The sequence below is a fragment of the Pieris brassicae genome, chromosome 12, assembly GCF_905147105.1.
Source record: "Pieris brassicae chromosome 12, ilPieBrab1.1, whole genome shotgun sequence".
NCBI classification, from domain to species: domain Eukaryota; kingdom Metazoa; phylum Arthropoda; class Insecta; order Lepidoptera; family Pieridae; genus Pieris; species Pieris brassicae.
In genome coordinates, this window is record NC_059676.1 from 8,375,240 (window position 1) to 8,403,021 (window position 27,782).

Consider the following 27,782-nt stretch of genomic DNA (forward strand, 5'->3'; position numbering starts at 1 on the left):
GACACGTCAATATTACGTCCGCGTTTTTGATAAATGCATTGGTACGACGCTCGACCAATCACAATCAAGCATTGTTCACGGTTGCAGTATTCACATATATCCTAAGCTACATAATGTAATACTGAATACAAATAATATATATCTAAAGCATTTTATGTAAATCATTTATAGTCACATTCTTACAAGACTAGGGCACTTTAAGTCATAATTATCACAAACAAATATAATAATAAAATTTACATTTCGTCAAATGTACAATATATAAATGTAGAACAAGACAACACAGTTAAATTGAAGCAACATCTTACGAAAAAACGAAGTATGTTGTTTTATTTTTTGTCAATTTCATATTGTATCTTGACCGAACAGAAACCAATATTGTTATATATATAAAACCTTTTAAATTTTCACTAACGGCCGTATTCCAATTCGTATGTCATCTTGTCTACATCGATAACTTTGACTTACAATAGTTTTATTTCTACAAAAATGCTACATAAAAACTAGTTCATATAAGCATTACTTTTTCTACGGCAATTTTTCTATTGAATGTATTAATTTTTAATATAATTTGGTGTTCCTTTAACCAACTTCAAAAAAGTGGCAGCCTATAGCTAGTTCTTAATTAATAAAACATTTTTCATTGATATAAAAATTTGTTTTAAATCCAACCCAAAAACTTAAGTTTCATATGCAGTGGGCATACTATATACTATAACGCTTCACTAATTTTTATTTTTCGTTTTAACATAGCCTGGGCTAATGCCATTTCCAATCCGAATCCTTTGGTGGCCTATCGCAAAGTATTTGTGTCGCTAGCCCCAGAAAAGAGTCATAAACAAAAAGATTTTTACATAGACCTTGCGGACCTTAGACACAAAAATATCATATTTATATTGCAAAATTAAAAAAAAAGTAGAATCACATTGTCTATGGTTTACTAAAGTTTAAATAAAACTTCTTTATAAACATTGTTGACCACTCAAAACGTCGAGTTATGTAATTTGAAGAAACGTTACAAAAATTAGTTTTATTTTTTTTTAAATTATGATCTTGAAATGAGTTGGGTTTAAAACATTTTCTATACCAATGATTTATTGTCATTATTAAAAAAACGCTAACTACAAAAGTAGTTCTACAATTACTAGTAAATTGCTACTCATTACTACTATTCAATTCAACGACTGATGTTAAAACATTCGTATGTGTTACATAAAACGAACATCTAAAAATCTATATAAAACCAGGTTTAAATATGGACATTATGTATACAACGTAAATATTAAGGCATATTTATAAGTATTAGGTAACTTACACGATTTTGTGTCTTATTCAAGTGGCTCAAAGTCCATATTCCCACAAAAGTCTGCCAGGAAATCGAGGAACAATGTGAATTTTCCCGTCGAAGATCGACTCCATTTCGATGATACGGATTTCATACACGTGGACAAGTTTTCAAGGATATTCTAAAGAAAAATATAACATTTAAAAAGTGGTAATGTAAATATATTATACGCTGACACACACATTCACATACTCATATACACGCTAAATTACGCATTCATAAATTCTTACTTAAACTCATTCTTAATTTCTATACATTACACTTTATGGTTTGAATGTACCAAGGAAGAATTGTAATCTAGTTACGCACAACACGGTGGCTCTGTAGTGTGGAATATTTTGTTATGAATACATTGATATGTAAATATAAATATTCACCTATATATATGTATATTATGTTAGATTAGGCGCAAAATAATATTGCACAGATGCCTTTTTTAGTCAGTAATAAACGATAAATGACGTTTTCTGTCAAAATCATACTAATTTAATACCAAAATAAAATATATTTTTTACATTAAACGATTTACATGGAAACACTTTCAGCTTTCAAAATCTTTATGTAACAAATATTCGAAGACCATAAAATATCCGGCTTGAAGGTCCAAACATTTTTATACAATTTTTATACTTTTGTTATACATGAAATATATTTTTGGGAAATCTATTTAATATTAAAAATGTAAATTGCATGAAAACCTCTTAAAAGAGAAAAACAAAATAATAAGCAATCACCACAGTGAATATAAATGTAAGATTTTTTTTTTAAATAGGATTTATGATAACTTTGTAATAGTTACCTGCGGCCAGTCCTGCCTATACACTGCCAAGCATTGTTCAGTTAAGGAATCCTCATTTAAGTAGGACTGTTTTAACATGAAAACTAAAACATCTGCTAATGCCTGCCATATATCAGAACTTTTGCGGTTTGATTCACTCATTAACACAATGTTACGAGGACAGAGGATGCGATCAAAATATTCCAGATTCGGATCCGATTCCGTAGTTGGGCTTTCCACTGGAAATATAAAAAATGATCAAAAAGTTTTGTTTTATTTATCTCGCGCAGGCAACTAGCTTAATTAGCCGTTTAACTAGCGGCCTGAAACATATTCAGCCAGTTGATCAAACAGCAAGGCAGATCGATGACGTTGCATCACTTGCATTGCCTGGTAACTGTTAATTCAAATTTAGTTCCACTTTCTGCCACCCTCAAACTCGAAACAAAACTCTTTGAACTGTCAATATGGCAAACCACATCCTCGATGGTGTTTTCCAAAGTTAATGAAAAAAAAAGTATAATGGAAGAGTGTTATGAAAATAATAATGTGAATTTAGCTATGACTGACTCAAGCAATTTAATTTTTAATGAAATAATGTCAGAAGTTTCATCTTTTTTATTTCTGCCACGTGGTCACTCTATCGTACTCTGGCCTAAGCATTAGCCTACCAGTTTATGAAATGTTGTTACAAGCGGCTGAATATCTTTAAGGCCGCTACTTAAACGGCGCTGTTTCGTAAAAAGGCTAGGCCTAAGAAAAAACTTTTTCAACGGATTGGAGCTATGTATTATTATTATAAACTTATAACTATTTACATAAATTTAAATTTTTCCGACTTTTCGCGTGCTTTACATCTTTAGTCGATATCAACTTCGGGGAAATAAATACAGATAACACAACTTTCTCTACAGATCACAGCTGCAACTTTTGACATTCAACACCTTTTGTCACCGTGACCACGCACGCTGTAAAACACGTGAAACGTCGGAAAAATTAAATTTAAAATTATGTAAATAATTATAAGTTTATAATAAAAATACATAGCTTCAATCCGTTTAAAAAGTGTTTTCTTAATGTGTAAAAGCTATGTTAACAAAAGACAATACTATAGACTAGGCCTAATTGAACGGCTTATTAAGCGGTGATATATCTATGGTATATGCAGGCAAGGTAGGATCCAGAACTCGCGTTAGGGAGTTGCTACACACACACACACACAAATATTTAATTTCTTATTAATAAGACCTTGTACAATACTAGTAAAATGACAGCTTGGGGTCGTTTTTATATGCAATCTGTTAAGATTAGCGTGCAACCAAAAAAAGTCTAGAAAGTATAGTAACAATATATATATAATAAAATTTTGCCACTAAATACCTTTACTATCATTTGTAGCTACATTCCCATTTTTCTCCTTCTCATCATAAATGACTTTTCCAATTGGACCTTCTTCATCAGAATTAGGAGTTGGGGCTCTTTCCTCCCTAAAATCTGTAAATGTGGGGGAAATGCTTGCCCGTCTTTCTGGTAGGGTGAGTTCTTGGGGTGATGAAGGTTTCCGATCCGGGCAACAATTGTTCCATATATTGTTAAGGCTTAGAAGCAATTTTTCATTCAATTGCTCAGGTTTTCTGCTGACTAAAAGTAATATATTAGAAATTTATTTCTTTTATAATTTCAAGTATAGTCAGTATTGTCTTAAGGCAACGAATGCAGACGTAATCTAAACTGGACAATAAGCTACACGTAGAAGAAAGACGGACGTTCCAAGAGTGTATCTTAACTATGAGAGCAAGAGAGACAACGACGCCAGCGCCGCCAACTACGTACGTAAATGTGGGTAGACATAATAAACTCGATCAGTCAACAAAGCAAAACATAGAACATTGTTCGAATTAGATTTTTTACTAGATGTGGCATTGGCATAGTCTGATATAGCAAGACTATTTTATTTTTAGTTTATTGTTATATTTATATATTTTGGGTATATATATATGGTTTATAAAACATTTTAAGTATTGGATTTTAATTGTTTTTGTTTAATTTAAGTTATTACGAATATAAGTATAGAGTTTATTTTAACTTTAGAGGTTTATACTTAATCCACATAGGTTATGTTACTTTATTTTTGTTAGTACATATGTAGTTAGTACATAAGTTAATATGCATATTAACTTTTATTAGTTAAAGAAAACACGTTCAATTGGCTTTCTAAATACAAAATCAAACTTGTATTATAAATTTCGTCTAATTTTGTCTCTATATCTATACTTTGGAGTTAGAATTAGCCAAAAACTTACCAAAGACAATACAATAATCAACACTCAACTGCAGTATTGCTTTCTGCGCTGGCGGTCTGCAGTACGGGTTTTTGATGGTACAACGTGCGCATAGATCTAGTATTGGATAGATATCGTCACCATCTTCGTAGTCTAACAGGAGGCATATTTGTTCCTGAAAAGAAATTTCTTTTAATTTAAAGGAATGACGAAACATATGTTAATATGGTGATGGAGGGTTGTTAAAGACACTCTCTTGTTTGAACCCATCATATAATTTGTGGTTGAAATGTTAATTATAATAATAAAGGATTGTTCTTAAGGCCCTATTCCAGCACGAATTGTCTCAGTGTCTCGGGGTGGACTGCAGAGCACAGTGGACAGCTGGAGCTCTGAGGAGCGCCGTCCCGTAATAACAATTACTTATGTAACATTAAATTAATGTAACTTTATTATTTTTTTCTGAAATGGATTTCTTGTTACAAAATCATGTTCTATATACATTATCGTCATAAAATGAATGCAAAGTATCAAAAATTGGCTATGTTTGGATTTCTTTTCTATCGAGCGAAGTTATTTTAATCGTGTATCGATGTTTCAAAATGGATACATAAACTCCTCAACTCCAGCATATATTTTTTTTCATTCGCCTAACTTTAAGAAACGATGTCAAAAAATGGAAAGAAACAATTCACTTTTTTTGGAGTTTTGCGAAGGCCCTTATGTTTAAGACCCTTAATTAATGGATTGTTTAAACAAAATTAGATTTAAATCCTATCGAATGATATTCTATTAATATATATTGTGGATACTAGACTACATCTCTTCCTTGTCCTTCTCAGTCACATTTCTGTAGCAATGTTAATTAAACAACTTTAGGTAAATTTTAAACAAGTTCAGATTTCGATACCTAAGTCACACCTTACCTTTAAAGATATAATGGCAAATGCAGGACTATCAAACGTCGTAAACTCCATGGTAATTGGCTTATCATTTAGCTGATTTTGGAAATTATCACCCAACATGATAAGTGTGTTTAGTTCTTCGTTTATGTTCTTACATAACACGGCTGGAAGAAAAGAATTAACTGTCAAACAAAAAAGTAGGGTGTAATGACAGATGCGTCCACGGACTCTGGCAGAGCATCCACAGATGAATATCCAAGAGTCCACTGGTTTGATGGTCGATTAGACTTAGGCCGCTAACTCACCGGGACGCAATGGCGGCTTCGCCGGCTACGCAGGTGAACAGTGCTGTTTAGTAAAGTAGCTAGGCAGTTGATTGAACGGCTACTTAACCAAGTTGGATGCGACATGCAAACTTAACACGTTCGTAGTGAAAGAAAACGTCAGGAAACGACGGAGTGTAGAGGACGGTTGATCGAAAGAAATAAATGATCAGGAAGTATACAGACATTTGAGGCTTAAACCTAAAAAGTTGAAGCTTATGTAAAATCGCGGTTAAATTATATTAAACTTAGTAACAATTCTTACCAGTACTATTCCAATGCTCATTGGTCCACTTAACCAACTTAGCGTTACACGCTTTGCAGGCAAAGGCGACGAGCGGAGCGTGTAACTGAGCGACAGCGGACGGTAGCAAGGCGGATAAAGCGGACGACACACGAGTACGCATGTGCGTACGTGCTTGCTCTAAGGATGTTGTACGTAAATGTTCTAATTGCTCCGTGTATAGTTGGTTGAGGCCTTGGAGCAACGTTGTCTAAAAAAACACTTGATTCGATTAGTGGATTCAGAGTACGATTCTCATACATAAACATAACCTTTATGTGCGCATTTAACAATCACTCATGAAGGAAAACATTGTGACGAAACAGACATGCCTTAGACCCAAAAAGTCGACAGCGTGTGTCAGGCACAGAAGACTGTGATCTACATGTCTATTATGAAAAATAAATGATCACAGTAAAAATAGGTGATCAGCCGGTTTCCTCGCGATACTTTCCTTTACCGTTCGAGGGAATGTTAAATGCACACATAGAAACAAAGCCCATTAATGCACAGCCGGGGATCGAACCTACGAACTCAGGGTCAGTCGCACGCTGAAGCCACTAAGCAAACTAAATGACAAAACAAAAATGAACAATATATATTTAATATTATGAGCGCATTGCGCGAGCTAAGGCTGTACATTTTTTTCACTAAGGCTTTCTTAGTTTTATAAGCATGGCGATTTCCTAAATCGACGTAGTTACGCCTCGACTGTTACATTGCATTCATACGTTACATAGCAATTGACATTTAATTTTTCCGCTTATATTCTATTGTTGTACGCGAGTGGTTAATATATAGTAAAATTGTAAATCCTCTATTAGTTAAAGCACCCCGATGATCCAGGAACTGTACACGCATTTATACTTTTTTCTACTAATACAAATTGTATGAAATTGCAAAGACATTAACTATTCATATTTCTATAGAACCACGGCTTCCACCAACTTTTACCTGCCTAGTATTTTTTCTATGTATTTTTGCTACTAATTTTAGCTATTTGCTTTCTTGTTTATTTCCTTACCTTATCCTTGTCCTTAGAACTATTGACGAGTTTAAACGCCATCTCTGTGCATCGTTTCCTCGCGTCGTTCAAACAGTTAGCGGTTAATTCTTTGACAGCACTAGAAGTCACTCTCTCTATGACCAATTCTAGAACTCGTCTGGTTGAAGATGGCTGCGATTTTAGGAATTCCTCTTCTAAACGTGCCTGAAATATTTTGTATTAAAATGTAATTTCGTATAAATTTAATCATATACTATTTTTTTATTGTCGAAATACCGTAATTGTTTTTAGATGTCTTTTTTTGTCCGCCCCTCAACGTCTATTATATATTTCTATTATGTTTGTGCCCTTATTCGACCGCCCCTTAAAGTCTATTTTCTATTTCTATTATTTTTCTGCCCTTATTCAACCGCCCCTTAACGTCTATTTTCTATTTCTATTATTTTTCTGCCCTTATTCAACGGCCCCTTAACGTCTATTTTCTATTATGTTTGTGCTCTTATTCAACGGCCCCTTGACGTCTATTTTCTATTATGTTTGTGCTCTTATTCAACGGCCCCTTGACGTCTATTTTCTATTTCTATTATGTTTGTGCCCTTATTCAACGGCCCCTTGACGTCTATTTTCTATTTCTATTATGTTTGTGCCCTTATTCGACCGCCCCTTGACGTCTATTGTATATTTTTAATATTATGTACTAAGTAACTATCCATAATGAAATCAACAAGCTAATCCCAAGATTCGTTAGTGTATTACCGGGAACGTTAAAAGACTCTACAGAATCAGTTTAATTAAAAAAAACAATGTTATAAGTATGGAATATAGAAGCGACTCCCAAAACTAACAATATTCAATACCGTGAGCCTGGATATTTTTACGATTATTTTATACATTTATTATTTATACGATACATATTATACGATTATTGAGGCCCACAATGCATATGGTTGGCATTGGCAAATTCTACACTTTTCCTAATTAATGTAAAACCCATGGTGGGCGTATTGAATTCTGCAAATTATTTAGTTCAATCGCAATTGGTAGTTGGACTGTGTGAGTCCGGGTGACTCTAGTCTTTTTGTGTATAAAGTCTTTTGTTAAAATAGCTTTTACACATTAAGAAAAACATTTTTCACGTCACGGTCACGGTGACCACGCACGCTGAAAAGAACGCGAAACGTCGGAAAAAATTTAAAATTTAGAATTATCCGTTCAAAAAGTGTTTTTCTTTTTTGTGTATTATGTGTTTATATATGTAAAGCTTAATAAGACTACATCAATTTCTAGACCACATCGACGTCCATCGCTCCACAACTGAGCGTTATTTAACTCAGTTTTTGCGCACCACCACTTTGTGACATCAATTCGCAAAAGAGCGTACCAATTTTTAAAAGGCCAGCAGCGCACTTGCAAGCGTTGTGGCAATAAGAATGTCCAGTAACAACAACAGCCTCCTGCCCGTTTGCTTCGTTATACAAAAAATATCACATACGCTTAACATTAGATAACTTGAGCCGATTTCCAATTATTATAAAAACGTTCGGAATCGTTATTGAGGGATGTTAAATATCTCTCACCTGCAATTCTCGTTCCTTATTCCTCATACGATCTTCGACATTGACGCTCAAACTAACCGGTGTAATATGCCTGAACGTCCCCATATCCTTTTCAGTCACTTTATTTGTGAGCAACACATTTATGTCCTTCAAAAACGGACACAGCTCGAACAAAACAGATTCATCGATCAATTCTTCATCTATTGTAATCGATTGGAACTCGCTCGTACTTTCGACGAATAATTCTCGGGGAAAATGGGGTAAATCGAACAACCAGCCAAGGATTGATTTGAGAAAGATTTTTGTGATTTTTTTCAGGTTTTTGGTGTTTTCGTATATGCAAAAGATTGTTTTGAGAAGGTTCTTGTAGTATATAGTCCGGAGTGTCGTGTAGTCGAGCATTGAGAGGTAATGTATCAACCATGGTAGTGTTATGCAAAGTTTGTTATTTTCGAGGGTAGTTTTTAATATTCCTATTAGGTCTAGGTTTGGTTGGCTCTGAAAAAAGTGATCCATTTGAATAAAATAAAAATAATAAGTAATGTTGGTAGTCAGCGTTGAGGTTATGCAAACTAATATAACTCCTATTTCCGATATTTCATTAATTCACAAAATGTATTTTTTTGCGCAGTGACGCCAAGCCCACCAAACCAAAGTTGAAAGAAGTCCCTTTTTAGGAAAGGGGAGATTTGACACTCTCCTGATGCCTAGCTTCTCGGCCACAGATTTGCCTAATCGCGTGCCTGATAGATAACTATGTAGGTGTCTTATGTATTAAAATCAACAAGAAAGATAATTTAGCACTGAAGCCTCAAATCATATGACAGATTTCTTATCACACAGACACAATAACGTGGTTTAAATATTTTTACTATATAACATAAAAACACTATAATAATGAGTCAAAAATAGTGAAACAAACTAACTTCATAGATTTTGAACATCTCAATTATATTATTGATCTTTACTATAGACCAGGTATGTGCAAAAATGCCCCAATTTCCCTGTTTTTCAATACAAAATGTTTGCAAGACAATATTTTATCATTTAGTACATTACACTTACATAATTCCTCAAAGCTAAATTGTTTTCCAAGACCTTCTCTTTTGGCGTTGTATACGTTTCGATCGTTGGTACGGTTTTCCCCGTCATATCTAGGGCGTATGGTAACGAAGTTAGGTATCCTAGAAATTTGGCTAGGAGACCTAGCTTTTTGGACACTAGGAGGAACTCACGGGTGTTATCGGCTCCGTTAGCTGAAAAATGTATTTATCAAATCATTATTAAGGCGACTGTAAAGTTTTCACGAAACTCAATATTAAATAACTCGAATAATTAATACAATAATTTCTTTTAGTATTTGAAGAGAGTCAAAAAATAGTTAACTTACACGTATCATTTTTAATATATTTAGAATCCAACGAAATTATTTCAGACGCAAGCGCATCTTTTAAATGCACTCGGAAACACTCGTTTTCTGCATACATTATGAAGTCTCTGGAAATACAATTCATTTAGTTTATGAACTCCCCATAGGCCCATTAGTGTATCAATCTAAAGACCCAAATGTACCCCTCTTGGGTATCCATGGCAACAAGTACCGTACGTAGTCCATGTTTTAAACCTATTGTAACCTAAATATGAGTTTATTGCTCTTAAGTCTTACTATGTTTTTCAAAGATCATCACTGCGGAGTATCCTCATGTAAATATCTTTCAGTTGTTTTAACGAATCAATGAGCTATCAAAATAATTACTCGTTGATACAACGGTTTATAGTTAATGCAGTTAAATACGTACTTATAAAACATTTCCTTTTCAGTGAAATGTGGTAGTCTGTGCGACTCGGGCGCATTTGGGCAAGTCAGTCTGCGTTGGAGCTTGCTTAACTTCGACTCCTGGAAAAAAACATACGTGGAAATCTCACAAAGTAATATATTGTTCCATGTATATCTATATTGTATTGGCTATCAATCACTTATTCATATAAAAACAAATGATAATTTGACTCTTTGGACTAAAGTGCTTCGTCTCTTTCTGACAAATTGTGATTACACTGTGATGAAAAGAGACAGATGCAACCAGTAGAAACGTTTAGTTTTTATGAATAAATTAAATCCAAATTTATTGAAGGTCTAATTATAAATTCACTATCAGTTCCCAAATTAAGGGGGTAGAGTGGATGAAAAGAACTGATAAGAAACTCTCCGCCACTCTTTTTAATCATTAACTTATAATAAGGGTTAATCTATGAAGAGTAAGAACTTGTTAATAATGATCGATCAACAAAATCATGATATGTCCTTTCGAAGACATTATATTATACACAACAATGCAATCAGGTGTGACTAACGGAAAAGCAGTACCTGATCTATAATTTCGATTATATTTTTATTTATTATTATACTTTTATTACCTGTTCATTAGGTGGTAAGCACTCAGCCAACATATGTACGAATAGTTTGGCTAAATGCGCGTGATTTGCTGCACTCGGCCCACACGATAATAAGGACTTTATACGCGCTCGTAGACTTGATCTAGAACTATTTTGTGTGTCTTGGTACCATCTGGAATAAACATTACAAAAATTTCAATTTTCGGTTAAGAATATAGACAAAAATGGATAGGGAAACAACCTGCCTTATAAAACGTGGACTAAAAGTTGAATACACATAATATGTAAAAATAATGACAAAATTTATCTACGAGATAAAAAGAACCACTTTCTCATGTGAAAATGTGTTCCACTGAGCTTTGATTAGACGACTTTTATAATAAGCAGACGTTAGAAAAAATCATATAAAATGCATTAGTAGTGTATTTTTGATTCTGATACAGATACCGGCAAACATCTTGAACAAATGTCCTTGCCTGCGTAGAAGCGATTTTTGGTATCACTTGGACGGAAGAGTGACGTCTCAATCGTGTAATTGATTGTACAGCGCGGGATACAAACGTCAACTAATTTAGTTTACATTCCCCCACTCCCTTGTTTAATGCTCAAGAAGTTTGCCGGTATCTGTATCAGTACGAACAAATTATATTTCGTACCCCAACGGTATGGGTTATGAAAATTTTACTATGTTGTAATTTAATTTTATTATCTGGCTTTTACATTTTTGGATAAATTATTCAATCTTCAACTGCGTTGGAACATTACATATTGGTAAAAAAAAATTTACTAATTTCAAGTCTGAAAGGCTTAACCTTCAAAATTGTTTAGGTTTTGTGTATTGTAATAAATCATTATTCATAAAAACTCACCTTAAAATCTCATAGAACATATCCCTCTGCTTTTTAAAGTTCTGAAAGCTCAATAGTGACGGAAAATTATCTGCATTATCCGTATCTATATTGAAACAAACAATTCCATTTGATATTCTATTTTCTAGTATCGTCTTCCTCTGTGATTCCATTTCGCGCTTCAACCCATACGCGTTAAGTAAAAATTTCGCTAAATCAGGGAAAAAACTCCTGATCTTCTTGTTCTCTCCCAGTGTTTTGAGCGCGTTTTTGTCCAAAATTATTTCCAAGACCAAACGCAAATTCCACAAGGACTTAACCGAAAAACAAGTACTGTTGTGAATAGTTTTCATAATATTCTGAACATTTTTCTCAACTTTTCTAAAGTCCTCTTCCTCTTGTTTTGATAGTAAAATAGTTATTAAGTAATATATCTCGGTATTCACACTTAAAATCAAATTATTCTTCAATAAAACATCATATATTTGAACTAAGTCCTCGATTTTCTCCCTAAAACATACTTTGTTTACATCAGCTTCTATAAATTTGTGAGATTTTTCTTCCTTTTGTAAAATTTTTATTTGGGGCGTTACTTTTGGTGCCACATTGGTGTTGAGTATATTGAATTTCTCCATCAATTTATGCCTTTCTTGTCTTAGAATGTTTCTTTCTGTGTCAAAATTTTTCGAAGTGTCCTTTGATTGGGGTTTTGGTTTAAATGCAATATTTTCTTCAAGCCCTAAAGATGGTTGTTGAAATGCATCAGTAAAACTATTTAATGACACACTTTTGTCTATAACTGTAGGTTTGATTCTACGTCTTTCTGATCGAAGAGAGTTGGATTTTCTAGCCCCTATCTCAGGGAACATGTCTGAATTACTTAAATCTAGATCTACTTTCGGTTCCAAGTCTTCGCTTGACGCATTTTTGCTTGCTCGCTTCTTTTTGACGCTTTTAGGTTGGGCTGTAACTAAATAATCACCTGGAAGTATTAAACACAGTTTTCATTAACTTTCTAGATTCTTACAAATAGTAATTATTAGTTATATTAAGAATTCTTTCAAAGATCGTGAAATCTTAACACCTATGTAGCTGTTAAAAAAGAAATTATTACAGGTCTATACAAGTAATGGTCTTCTTGAATCGTTTTTAGGTTTCAAAATTGCTTACCTAAACTTATACTTTTATCTTGTGATCTAGAATGTCTACTCATACGTGGTGTATCACAACGTTCACTAAAGCTCTTTGAAGTTGGAGTCACAGGACTAGCCATAAAATCTGGTTGGATTCCATTTTTCATTGGTGTACTTATAGTTATTCTATAAAAATTCAAACTTTAAATAAAAAAGCATTTATTTATTTGTTAAATAAATTATTGCATTGTTCAATCAAGACATTAATTTTAAATACATTTAATTAATATACCAGTTATTTTGTGTAATACCTTTCAATTCCCACACTCAATCTAGATTCATCTGAAGATATAGACTGGTTTGATTTTTCCTCAGTAAATAATTTTGTTTTAACCCTGCGTCCAGTTTTTTTTCTTTCCCTATTTGGAGACTCCTGTATTTTCCTTTCAGTTTTCTCAGTTTTCTCATTTTCATTGCCAGGATCACTGCTTGAGCGGTGATGTTTACGCTTGCTAAGCTTTTCTGGTGTTTGATTTAATAATTGTATACTGTTGTTTGTTTGTAGGATTCTAAAAATGGACATATTATGCTTAAATTTTAAATATGTGAATTATTTTTGTTATATATGACTGGCAGATGAAAAAATTTACTTATCTTCTATTTGAGCCAGTATAAGACAAAAAGCAGGTTAATTTATTCAAAAAAATTAATAAGTATTGATACATACTTTAGTATATAGTTTAATTGAACAAATAAATAAAACAAATTTGAATAATAATAGAATATTGATTATTATACATAAAAATATAATGGTCTTAATGTTTAGCTACTATATATCATTCATTTGCATATTTTTTGTTTTTTTTTTCAGTTTTAATCAACCACATTGAGGACAATTTAAGAACAACTCTTTTTATGAACATAATACCATGTTTGTTGTATTTTAGAGAATTAGTAATCAGGGACACTTAAGGTAGGAAGAACTTATATCTTTATGACTTACCCATCTGTCTGATTCCTTAAAAACGATAGGAAATATGCAACAAATTCGTTTCTACTACAACAAAATAGTATACAGTCGTCCGGCGCACCCTGAAATACAAAAACTTGTTGTAAAAAATTGTAAACACAACCCAAATACGAAAAAAAATTAGGTTAAACACCTCTATGGACTGGTTGTTCAGCCACTGAATTAATAGATCACAGTTTAATTTCCCAGTCAACACACTTTCAATAACCTCAGTCATTTTTATTTCTTCATTAAATAGAAAATAGTTTGCGATCGATTCCTGAGAATGCGCGCTGAAACTATAGCCATAATAAATATTTGACAACTATGAACTAACTAGGCAAAACTAAATCAAAGTCAAATAAATGTAAATGTCACTTGATCGTGGAAGTATAAGTTTTTATCGTTTTGACAATTGACTATTATTAAGTAGCCAATGAGAAGCAGTCTTATTAATTAATATTGGGAAATTTATTGTTTACATTTTAAGATTTTACAGTTTTTATTTTTCTAGCATGTTATATTAGACTCTTCATAATGTCTGAAACATGGAATATCAGTGGTATATGCCGCTGTTGCCACTCTCATGGCACATTTAAAAATCTTGAGGAGTTGTGCTTATATGATGAAAAAGGAGAAACTTATTCCAATAAGTTGCAAAATACGTTTAATGTCACGGTACGTGTAATATAACTTAACATTAATCCGTTTCCTCAATTACAATGTAGTAAACGTAGTTACATATTTTGCAACAATGAAAATGTAATGATATGATTCTGTAAAATCATTATTTTTAACTATGTAACGTATGGTATCTATATACCTCGAAATCATTTGTTTTCATTTTATACTTAATAGGGAATTGTTAATTGACCTAATTTGGTCTTTAAAATTTTCAGTTATGTCAAGTTACAGACACTTTAAACTCCTTCTACAGTATTTGTGATGTATGTATTCCAAAACTGCGAGATGCTGAGCTGTTTAGATTACAAATATTAACATGTGAAGATCAATTTTTACAGTATTACAATGATTATTATGTTAAAGGTAAAGAAAGAATTTTATTTCATACCACAACCAAACCTTTATTATTATAGATATTTTATCTGTAATATTTGCACTTATCAATAAATACTTAGTGTGGAACATAGTAACAATTGCTTTATATATATTTTTTTTCAATAAGTCAAATCTTTGTAATAAGATTTTGTTTAGGAAAATAATGGATAAAATTATTTTGCAGAAACTAAAGAAGAACCTTTTGATCTAGTAACTACACATAATGAAGAAACAGGTTTGTAAATAATATATTTATACTCCTACTGCATCCAGTCAACTCTGGTTAGAATATTTTTTTTTCTTTAATTTAATACATAATCCAGCCAATCTGATCTAAAATGCTAAAGTTTATAGATGCCTTAAAATTTTGTGTGTTAAATTATTAATGAATTTTATAAATAATATTTCAGATGAAAAATTACTACTAGAGGATGTTTTCTCAGACATAGATGACCAGCCATTGGCTACCTTACAGAGTCAAGATTCTAAACCTGATGCTGACTGGGTAACACCTCCAGTGATGGATGGTGGTAAAGTTGTGTTTACTAAATATAAAGCTCAAACTCAAAATAACTTTAATCATATAGGTAACCAAGTACACTTATGAACATCAACACAGAACATCAAATTGATTCTAAATTTACATTAACCACATTTTACTATGGCAGAGAAGCCATAATTATTTGAAATGGAGCAAATCAAGGATTAGTATCATTTAAATAATTGTCAAACTTATAAAAAGCTTTATTGATTAATTTACGGTTAAGAAGAGTTTTTAATTTATTCAGTAATAAATTTTTAATTTGGTTTGGAACAAATACAATTTCCATACAAGGATTGTTATATCTTCTGATTGCTTGTAAACTTGTAGTTCTGTTTCGAGTTTGTCTTATACTTGTGAAAGTCATTATTTGTTTTAATATTGTTAGTTTGGTTAACATATAATGTGGCTTCAAGAATACATTGACCAGATAGTGTCATAATACTTAATTCTTTAAACTTATTCCAACATTTATTTTATTTCAGACATCAAACCTTTGAAGCATAAGTCTAAGAAATACACCTGTGAAGTATGTCAAAAGAAATTCACATACCACGGTTCGCTGGAAATGCACATACAAACGCACAAATTCGAGAAAACCTACCCATGTCTTATATGCAATGCAATATTTAAGAGAAATAAAGATTTAATAACACATATAAGTGAAAATCACGAAGATAACGGTTTTGCGTGTAACTTATGCGAAAGTAATTTCGATGATCCACGGTTGTTGAAAAAACACTTTTCGATACATCTAGTGAAGTTTAAATGTGATTTTTGTGACAAGGAGTTTTCTAAAAAAAAAGGTCTGAAAGAACATTTAAAAGTGCACACGAGGGAAAAGAAATACAAATGTGATATTTGTCACAAATGCTTTGGACATAATCAGACTTTGAAATCGCATATTTTGACGCATACTGGTAAGAGGCGTGCCTGATTGTTGTAGTTTTACCATAAGATTACCGTAGATTTCACGTGATACATATCTGTACTAAACAATTTTGTTGACAAAATAATTGTTTTAATACAATATTGCTTGTATTTTTTCAGGTGAGCGTCCGTACGTGTGTGATATATGCGGGCGTCGATTCCCGCAACGCACACATCTAAAACGCCATATACACATTATACACACAGGCATAAAACCGCACACATGCACATCTTGCAACAAGCAATTTTCAAGCAAAAGCTATTTGTTAATACACCAACGGCAGCACACAGGCGAGAAACCCTATAAATGTGACGTTTGTAATAAAAACTTTAGGGCGTATACAACTTTGAAAGTTCATATGAGGGTACACACAGGTTTTAAACCATATCTATGCACATTCTGCGATAGGCAGTTCGCGCAAATGGCCAGTTTTAAACTCCACGAAAGGACACACACGGGTGAACGGCCGTTCAGTTGTAAAATATGTAAAAAATCCTTTTCAGATAATGGGTATTTAAAAATTCATATGCGCATTCATACTGGAGACAAGCCATTCGATTGTGATGTTTGTAAGCGATCTTTTAGAGAGACGGGACAATTAAAACGCCATATGCGTGTACATACAGGTGTTAAACCCTATACATGTAAGGTATGCAACAAGCAAATTGGTAATTTGTCCAAACATATGAGGGTACACGACGAAAAGTATTTGAATGAATTCGCAAATGGGAAGTTAAAAATACACTTGCGGGTACATAGTTCTAAATATTGTGATGTATGTAATAGTAATTTCACGGAAATCAGTGATTTGAAACGGCATAAATGTAAAAATGATGTGTGAGTTTTTATACAATATATTTATTATTTAACAAGAGTTTTTTATATACCCAACAGCAAGCAACAGCAATTGGCGTCGTGACCCCGCTAATTTGTGGATATATATATTTTCACCTAAGAGATACAATAACTCACAAACGTGGATATATTAGCAATCGTGAGCGAGAGTACGATCTCAAGTAGATAGATAATCATTATTTGGTATATTATTAACGCCATCTATTGCCGCAAATGTGATATTTGTGATATGCCGCTGGTTATTTTAAATCTCTTATTTTTGGAAACCCGAAAAAAAAATTCATATCTGCTGCTTAACCTGTGGTAATGATTCCGAATTGTTTATTGACATCAAAAATCTAAATAAGTTAATTCAGTTTAGATGCGCCTTAGCGCATGCTTATGAATGTCAAAAACGTTTACAAAATTCGTGAAAGATCAAGACTGCGCTAGAAAGAGATAGAGACATAGGTAATTTCCAGTTTGTGACATGAAGGATATGGAAATCTGGGTTTTCACATTAAATGACATAGTTACTAGAATAATTCGAGTATCTGTGAGATACGTGAGCAGGGTTAAAAGTGGACGTAAGGATACGGAAGGTAATGTTTAGGTGGTTTTGAAATGTAAAACGATGAAGGAGAACCGTTTAACCAGTAGATTGTACAAGGCAACCGTGCATGGTGAAGTCGAGTTGGGTATGCCTTGTCGTACATACCTGGACCAAATCCAGGAGGTACTAGAAGAGTCACAAGGTGAATGTATTGAAAGTGGATAAAGCGAGAGAGGTATGTTAGGATCGCAGCAAGTGGAGATCCGTAGTCTCTGCATATTTCGGGAAAAGGGTGTGAAGATATAAATCAATAAATTATTAAAATCTTAATTTAAAACATGTGAAGTGATTTAAAAATTGAGTAGCCATACTGTTGTCTTAAATTGTAACTCAGCAAATAAAAACAATGATCTATTATGGTTCTTATTTCTATATATTTAAATACTGACACGCTTTCACAATTAATACGTTACATAAAGCTAAGCCGACATTAAATCATTATTCCATTGTCTGTGGACATCAATTTATTGATGAAATTAAATTGATCTATTCGTGTATGTAAACCACGCCGGGGCGATTATCAGCTTCCGACAATTTCTTTCAACATCATGAGAGCAAGACTGACTGAGTTGATGAAAATTTTGCAGTTGTCAACAAATTTGGCGAAAGTGCAGCCGCGTAGGAATGTAGTGTTTTAGTGATGACACGGTTCCGTTTTATTCAATTTCGGGTTGATTCCATTTGGCAACTTCAACGTTATATTTTATATTAACACATGCAATAACAAATTATGCTATTATATTTTCTAATTAATTATAATAGTTAATGAATCGAAATGTATGTTAGTATCTCATATATAAATTAGTTTGCTTATTAACTAAATGAGATAATATACGTAATTTTTAATCAGTTTCAAAGCCTATAACTACTTACTCAATAGCAAACAGAAACAACACCTCAAATGAAGAAAATAAAGAGACAATATGATTTAAAGTAAGTTAAATAAATTTCTCTTGGAGAACAGTTACCGACATTTCTCTCATTGTTTAATCGCCCAATGAACGCCGCACCTTAAATTGGAAAGTGGTCAAGCTTAGTTTGAATCGCGACGTTTGGCGCGCCGCTTGTGACCAAAGAGGTGTCATTCGAATTTAAAAAGAAAACTCTGGCGGGAACATTTGACATCTGTAAGCTGTCAAAATATTGTGGACGTGAAACCGCGATTTGTGTTCAAATTGTGTTGTGTTCAGTTAAATTGAGTGTTATTTCGCAAAAATAAATTACTACCAGGTACGGTAAGATTTATGGCCATATGTGACCTCAATTTTCTTAGCTTGTAAGTTATATATGATATTTCTATGGCAGTATTTCAAGCAGGCACTTGTTCATTCATACCTTATTAATATGGGTTTTTTTTACAATTTGTAGCTTAAATTAGGTATAGGGAATCTCTCTTAAAGCTCATTTTATTGACAAATTATGCAGACAATAACTAGTAGTTGTAGCCAACAAACTTTACATGTTACATGTAGTCAAACAATTCCTAATTAACAATGGAGTTTAGAAAAGTGTCAATTTTCTTCCTTCAAGTAATTGTAGGTAGGGGATTCCGTTCATTTATAAACGAGTGGTTGGGTTGCGATAGTTGCCTTTTATAAGGGACCTACACTCTTGCGCCCTCGTAATATATAAAAAAATACCGTGCCCTTTTATTGTCGCAAGGATTGTCGTTAATGAAGTTTTCTTTAATGATTTGTATATATACGACGGATTGCTCTAAACATACTCTATGTATGTTTAGAATCAAATGGAAGATATCGGACAATCGCATCTCAAGATTCGAAACTTCTTTATCCTTTGCTATTTGGGCGAATTTATAAATATTAATTTTGTATTTTTACCACAGCTATTACGTAACTTAAGAATTTGTTGGTCTAATCACATTTAAGTGACGACCCGTTTTTTAATGGCAGCTGAAACCGGATATCGTTAATTGCATTAAGTTTTGCAAGGTTTATTTAATTTTTTTCCTTATTGGTTCTATTTTACAACTGTTAGGTCCTGGATTTTTAAACGTGAATTAATATTAATATAAACTTAAACTGTCAAAAATCTTGATAACTTTAATCAGAGATAACCTTAAATTGAGCTGAGAATTACATAAACTGCCGGATTCGAATGATTTCATAATAATAATTTTTATTGTACTAATACAGTGTATTACTGAGGCCACGATTAACTTTTCAAATGAATAAGCACACGTCTTTAACGACATTGTTTTTTTTAAAGTATTAAGATATATATAGTAGACTTGTGTCTCCCACGAAACAAGTTCTACCCACTAAAAATACAGCTCCGACTAAAAATACGACTCGACTAGTAAAATAGGCAGTTCTTGACGCGTAAAATATTTTGTTAAAGTATACGATCAGAAGCAATAGTGACACAGATAGACATATTTATACGCTTTCTGAGCGGATCGGACGCAGAAATATTTAATAAAATTGGTGTCAGTATAATAAGGTCTGTACCATTGGGAACTACAGGTCCTCAATGAATAAATTAAATACTTGTATTATTGAGCTTATTAATTGCTTTATACACTTTAAGGGTAGGATTCAGAGCAAAGACTAAGCGCTAAGTATGACTCCCTGTACGTTCGTTGACGAACCATTAATACGTATATAATCAGTAAAATTGGCTAAGAAATGTATCTGCACTATCTGCCTCTACGGGGTTTCATTCTCTCGATTCGGGATTAAGTATCACTCCCTGTATGTATTAATTTGCCAGCTTTGTATAAAATATTATTATAATCATAGAGTAAGTATAAATATGATTTTAGAAAAGAACTAAAACAACGCCGGTAACGCACTTTCGATCCTTCTGGCATTGTGAGTGTCCATGTGTCCATCATCATCAGATGAGCCTTTATCCCGTTTGCCTTCTATTACATTAATAAACTACTTTAACTTACTTTAGTAAAACGCTATTTTTTAAATACAAAGTCAAATATTTTTCTTCAAAAGTAAAGTAATGTTGCCGTCTCCAAAAGTAAAGTAGTGTCATTTGCTGGCTTAAAATGTTTTTTTGTATTTCCGGGATATAGTCAATTCATTGATAGTGTAGCCTGTGTAGAGGCTTAATACTCAAACAGATGCACCTTATAAATTAATATATCGTGCTGTATGTCCGATCGTTGACTCAGGATCCTAACGGGATTAATAGACCGTAAACATGAATAAAACATAGATATAACTGGTTCAATAAAGAATTCATATTTGCAATCAATTTTAAAGCGATGCATTTGGAAGGCTGATAATAATTTCAATGCCTGTAATTGCTATAATTTTATAATCATTTATTCATCTTAAGACAAATTTGCACGTCATTATGTGTGGCAAAATAACCGAACCGATTTTCCCGCCATATTCTTGCAACAAATAAATAATCATTAATTGTTATCTATTCTCTTCTACTATATATAATAGCTATATCATATTTTGTTTAATCAAATAGGAGACATTTCTGGGCCTGACACACGACGTCGATTATTGGGTCGTAGATATACCGATTTCCTGATGACGTGTTCTATTACGAGCGAGTTTTAAATGCGCCAGTCGCTATTCATAAAATATGTACTCTGTGCCTGGAAGTCGCCGAAGCCAACATTGCACTTCCAGAAATATATATGATAATACTTTCTACTCGGGTTAATTGATAAACCACAGTGTGGAACTTGGTATTGAGTTTGATACCTGTAAAAACTTCACTTTTAAACTCGGAACAATTACTCGTTGAAAGGTGTTTAAAAATGGAACGTTTTTTTCAAGACCTGCAACGCACTCGAGAGGCTTTATATAGTAGCTGTAAGGGTATCTATGGGCAGTAATATGAAGTGAGCATCTTGCTCGAGACACAACAGGAGGATAACTCGTATCATGAAAAACAATCAGTTGACAACTGTTGATTTCATTGAAAAATAAATGTATATGCCACTAGAGACTACGGGTTTTCATACTCTCTGCCTCGTTAACCAGGGTTGTTAAGTAAATTCTGCTATGGTAAATACAAGATTATATCTTAATTAGTAAATTATAATTTAATAGGGAACACATAATTAGTTTAAGATAACGATTACATAACTATCATTCTAGATTAGGTACGTACCTATAAATAAGTTAATATCGACATCTTTGTCTAACACTTAACACTTGGTGTCTCAAGACGAGATGGATCTTTTAAAGTTAATCCATGAAGACCATTGGTTGTTAAAATTTGCAATAACTTTCTAGGCCACGATATTAAAACGTGTATTTTTCCGGCAATCTCGTCGAACCGCTCTTACGTATACGTTACGTTAACATTATGTGACTGTGTCGTAATGCAAATAGTATTTAAGATGTCGCTTTGGAAATGTATAAGGGGTTTCACGCTCATTATCGAATCTTAAAAAAGCTCTAGGTTCAAAACCATTCTTACAATATTCTCTGTGTCCGACTTGAGAACTGGTAGTAAATGTAAGTTTAGAAACAATTTAACATCTTTTCTGTTGACGTTCATATGTGTACTTGGTTACGTATATGAATAAAGTTATTTTGACGTTGAGTTTGATATATATATATGAAGAGGTTTAGTTTAAAGGCCGGCAACGCACTTGCAAGCCCTCTTGGATTGAGAGTGTCCATTGGCGGCGGTATCACTTAACATCAAACGAGTTCTGTTCTATATCTATATCTATAAATTACCCTCTAAATGATGAGTCCATATGTGACTACTCTGCCCTTTGGGTACATATCCGATTCATGAGTTTTTTGTTATGAATTAGTTCTCGAAAACTAACTGGTATGAGGCTAATGGCCTGGCTTGACTTAGTAAAGCATATCTTTTACCAAATACGTTTATAGACTTTAATTAAAAGAGTAGACAAATTTCATATTGTGAAGATTAATCATACATTTAATATATAAATAAGAATCAGGTTGATTGTCCCAACCTTTTAACTAAATTATAATTTCGTGACCTAGATAACCCATTCCATCATCCTATTTGTCACTCTCAGAAGAACGCATATTGGCCAAAACCCATCAATATCCAGATTAGGCATTCTGATAAACGAGCTCGGTCTGAATATAGTTGGTCCTTTCACAGCTTAATATCAAATATCCTTCAGTTTTAATAATTTTATATTTCTATCTATTCGTGTTGCATGTTCTTGTCACATTGAATATTGTATTTTATAAGCAAGTGTTAGCTAGCTTTTATAAATAAATAAATTATGAACAAGAGGGAACAATTTGCGGTTTACATAATTTCAAAATACTAAATTGAACACTGTAAATGACTATGAACTTGTCGGGAGGATGTTGAAGTAAAAACCTTATTAATTATAAAAATATAGGCATCGGGCCATTCTTGGTTCACAACTCCAGCCATGTATGAATTGTGTCCATGGCCACAGCGCAGGTTTTTCTATGTCGAAACCGATTTCGTAAGTGACCTTACGAGTTGTGCAGTCAAATCACGCGTTAAGCCGGATTGCTATCCGTTGTTAACACGACTGCTTGAAATTCCTCAAATACACCACTTCAGTAGTATCTTGCAATTATATATCAATTGTCTGATTTGACAGTAAGAGATCGTTCTATGATTTGAGGCTTGGTTTGGGCTCTCTCTCACACCTGTGGATGATGAAATTAGCATCATTTTTATCAAAATTTTAGAGATCTACATCTATACTAATATTATAAAGAGGAAATATTTGTGTTTTTGTATGTATGTTTGTAATGTTTTAACACAAAAACTACTGGACTTATTTCAAAAATTCTTTCACCATTACAAAGCTGCATCTTCACTGACTGACATATGGGCTATGTCTATATTTTATTTCCGAAAAAATATGGATCCCCAATAAAAATGCAATATAGCCCAAGGTGTGAAAAAAAATCCATAAAAAATCGGTCATCGGCCTGCGCTGTGGAAATTATTGATGATAGAACAAAATAATATTGAACAGTATTGTAGCAATATCTACAAAAATAACTATGTACCCATGGGCAATCGTGTATAGTTCTGCTAATAATTCTCTTCTGTAAAGGAAAGTAAGTTTTGCATTTTGAATTTTTGTTTATATTTTCTTAATAATCAAGCTAAAATTTCCTGGACTGGTCAAATAAATTATTTCTTTTTCTAAGTGAATCATGATTTTTCAATACCTGCAGTTATATACAGTACTTTTAGATTTACTAGTGTCGGATATGCTACGTAATGATATTACGAATTTAATAATATATATCTAATATATACATAAGATATATGTATATATATTCGTTGTAAAGTAATGTGTAATGATTAGATAGGAAGTAATAGAAAACTAAGTAAAACAAAACCTTAAACAAACATATCTATAGTCCCACTTTCTACTACCATGACATGGGTTTCTACGCGAGTGAAACTGTTGGGCATTGCTAGTTGTTAATAAAATATATTGTCAGAGGGGGTGAAAAAACGTTAATTTTTCCAGAACAGAATTGTATGTAGGTTTTTCGAGTCTATATCAATAAGGGAGATTTAGTTTCTGACTGATGCTTGAAATGTATATTTAAGTACAAAGTAAATTTTCGTCTCGACATCAACTTATCTTTTATATATTATCCAAGTTGTATTGACAATTAGAATCTTAATCATAAACACAGAATATTCTTGATTCACTGCATGCATCAACACAAAAAGGCTATACCGCATAGAACTTTCCTCTATGGTTAGTGAAATGTCTTATGTCGGCACGCATGCGTAATTACACCGGCGCGTGCGACTCTCTAAATATTAGATTTGCTGAAGATGATTAATTTCCTGTAACTGACACTGCAACCGATGTATTTATCGACGATAATCTATTTTTTAATATTTACTCAATGCAGCGCATTCATACGCTTAACATAAGTGTATTGTAGACTCAGTTTCCGCATTTAGACGCATATTTGGCCGTTTTGCGTCCTCCCTAATAAAGCCAGACTAGCTCCTTCCAGTAGCTCAGAAGTTTTCTGGGCTCTTCGCAGGCTTCAGGGCATTCGAGGATTATGTGGGTAATGGATTGCTCTGCGCTGTAACAGCCTCTGCACAAGGGCCTGTCTGTCGCGCCAATGATAAAGAGTTTATTAAGGAGCAAGAGGCCCGTAGTTAATTATGCCTGGAATCTGACTTTGTTCTTATTTTTGAATTACTCGGTTTGACTTAACTGCAGTACTGTCTGATATACCTTTATATCTTTTGTCAAATTATTACAATTTCTGCGACCGATCGTTAAGTTTCAATGACGGGTACATCAGTGAAGTGAGCGAGCCCTTCAACGGTAAAACATAAACATTGCTTCCTACTAGTATTTGAAGTATATTATCATCTTCCTTCTTATTTCTTAACCAACAATGAAGACGATTAACGATTCATTAGGCTTGCAACCTCGCTGTGACCATGCCCCGCTAACTTACAACACTTGTCATTTAAGGCCAGGCCTATAATTAACGAACTGTTAAACTTGCATTGCTTCAGTTAAATAACGATTTATAAAGTGTATATTACCCCACAGTGTTAGAACTTAAATTGACTTGTATAACAGCGTCTTGAGATATATATATATTTATATATTTCTACAAATGGTGTAATATCCAACATACTCCGAAATTATGAGTTAGTAAGGAGTATCTTAGTTTTTGTTTATAATAATACAAATAGCTTTAATCCGGTAAAAAAATTGTTTTCTTTCAATATCGATATTTATATATCCCCACCAGCCCGTGTTGTGGGATGCCGTGAGACTAGATTACAGTTCTTGCTGGGTACATGTTGCATGTTGATAACATTTTTTTTTTAGGTAAAAGTTGTCTTAGTGTTACATCTAATCAAACACAAGTCGTGTAATACTTTAAGTATTTGTGAATGTATGAGTTAGTTGTTAGTTGAGAGTGTGGGTGATAGTTTTTATATACGTACGCTGTGTATGTTAGTTTGTGAAACTTCAGAGTCAAGCCAAAATCTGTAGTAAAGCCATGAATCTCGTATTTTAAAATCCATTACGATTTTGGCATACAACAGTCAAGTGGTCTATCGCCGAATTATCTGGGGACCATCCTTTGCTCTAAGCAAATTAGGCTATTTTCGATCCCCGATAACTTTGTGGATGAAACTGGATGCCTGATTCCAGTTACCAATCAGGGCCTGTGTAAATACGTGTACATATTTTAATTTCAGTATGTAAAAAAATTGTATTATTGATATGGTCACTATAAGATGTTGGCACGTTAGCTATATACGTAATAACCTAAGGCAGAAATTCCCTGAAGTAGGAGCTGAATAAATTGACCGACTTGGTTGGATCTCACAAAGTACATATTTTAATTTCAGTATGTAAAAAAAAATATTTGTATTATTGATATAGTCACTATAAGATGTTGGCACGTTAGCTGTATACGTAATAACCTAAGGCAGAAATTCCCTGAAGTAGGAACTGAATAAATTGTCTGACTTGGTTGGATCTCACAATTTTTTACAGTAAAAGAATTTGCGAAACTTTTTTTACAAGTTATGTTTTTGGTGGCATATAACTTACATAATTTTATTTCGCAATAGAATCTAGCTTTAAGCTATGGCGATCCAAAGCCACACATCGTATAACATTGTCGCTTTGTATCAATACAGGCAAAAGTGTTATTATACCATAATTGTAAAGACAATTGTATGTAAATAACGACCTTAACTAACCACACAAGGAAAGAATACGTTTTCCTTTGTAGATGCTAAGAAACTTTAGTGGCTGATTTGATGCGTGAGCTGGCTGGCGTTAAAAAGTAAATTTTGTTCTGAATGATGATTGTTAGGATAGTGGTTTTAACGTGCGATCGTATGATGAAGGAAACCATCAGTTGATCACCCAGTCACCTTTTAGAAGTGATCACTTAACAGATACAAAAAAATTATGCCCTGGACCTAAAAGATTCTAGCGCCATTGTTGGTTGTTTAAATAATAAATTAAATATGTTTATTATGGAATATAAGATGACGGTATCACTTATTCCACGTACATAAATTTGTATCGCATACATCTCTACACATCGGCAAAGAAGACAGTGGGTGTAGGCCGAGATAAAGAGTCGGCGTAAAAAACTGTCGGTACTCTGAATGTGTATAAAATTCTGCTTTATATATAAAGCAGAAGTTTTTTGTATAATATAACTGAATAAATATCAATTGAAGCCACTTACTTTTTAAAATCATTTAAAACTATTTTGCAGGTATATACAATTTTATTACCTCACTTTATCCGCTTCTAACGAGCGTGATTTGAGATAAATGTTATCATGTGAAAATCACCGTTGTCTGATTTCCAAGCAGACGACATCACAGTCAAGTAATGTACAAGATATTCTTGCGTATTTAAGAGGCAGTCGGAAGTTGCATAATTCGTAGCATATTGTGTTACGAAAAAACGCAGTGAAAGTTGACGCGTCATATACTGTGCTTATAAAACGGTTTGCGGTAATTTGTGTAAAATAAAATAATGTATACCATTATGAAAAATAAATAAAATGGTCTCAAAACCTATAATTTTCTAACGGATACTAGCACAGCGCCTCTTGCTTCCTTTGAACTGTACCGACGGCAATACAGGCAGGACTCTCTTCACTACATATTCACACTAAAAGTAAATAGGTTAGGTTAGTTATTGTTGGAGCTATTTTTTTATATAACAGGGGGCAAACAGGCAGGAGGCTCACCTGATGTTAAGTGATACCGCCGCCCATGGACACTCTCAATGCCAGAGGGCTCGCGAGTGCGTTGCCGGCCTTTAAAATTTGGTTATTCTTAGGCCTTTACCTTTAATATATATATTTTTAGTTATTTCCTTGCTTAGATTGCTTGTTAGCGATTAATTAATTATTAAGGCCGCACGTTGCGTCCTTAATAATTTGTTTTTAATTTTTTTAAGTGATAACTTTTTATGGGAGG

General features: G+C 33.2%; 3 protein-coding genes across 4 annotated transcripts in view; 2 read left to right on the forward strand and 1 right to left on the reverse strand.

Annotated features, from left to right (window-relative positions):
• Positions 1–721: 721 nt before the first annotated feature.
• Positions 722–14,158, reverse strand: LOC123717166 (codanin-1). The gene is made up of 17 exons (XM_045673026.1): positions 14,017–14,158; positions 13,857–13,945; positions 13,165–13,422; positions 12,891–13,039; positions 11,742–12,702; positions 10,894–11,044; positions 10,278–10,375; positions 9,869–9,975; positions 9,544–9,734; positions 8,500–8,976; positions 6,941–7,126; positions 5,899–6,127; positions 5,332–5,474; positions 4,427–4,580; positions 3,504–3,764; positions 2,145–2,362; positions 722–1,466 (listed from the first exon to the last, which is right to left on the reverse strand). Exons 1-17 carry the CDS (start codon positions 14,098–14,100, stop codon positions 1,329–1,331), a joined length of 3,894 nt encoding a protein of 1,297 aa, XP_045528982.1. The 5' UTR covers positions 14,101–14,158; the 3' UTR covers positions 722–1,328.
• Positions 14,159–14,337: 179 nt separating this feature from the next.
• Positions 14,338–18,010, forward strand: LOC123717037 (gastrula zinc finger protein XlCGF57.1-like). Of its 2 annotated transcripts, none has more exons than XM_045672789.1 (6): positions 14,338–14,540; positions 14,762–14,909; positions 15,106–15,156; positions 15,332–15,508; positions 15,948–16,382; positions 16,513–18,010. In XM_045672789.1, exons 1-6 carry the CDS (start codon positions 14,400–14,402, stop codon positions 17,232–17,234), a joined length of 1,674 nt encoding a protein of 557 aa, XP_045528745.1. In that variant the 5' UTR covers positions 14,338–14,399; the 3' UTR covers positions 17,235–18,010. The 2 variants fall into 2 exon arrangements, with proteins under 2 accessions (XP_045528745.1, XP_045528746.1); XM_045672790.1 differs by having other exon boundaries at positions 15,332–15,451.
• An 888-nt stretch (positions 18,011–18,898) lies between these two features.
• LOC123717038 (scavenger receptor class B member 1) overlaps positions 18,899–27,782 on the forward strand; it is a 71,119-nt gene continuing 62,235 nt past the window's right edge. The window contains exon 1 of the mRNA XM_045672791.1: positions 18,899–19,070. The gene's annotated coding sequence lies outside the window, so the exon portion shown is untranslated. The remainder of the gene's footprint in view (positions 19,071–27,782) is intronic.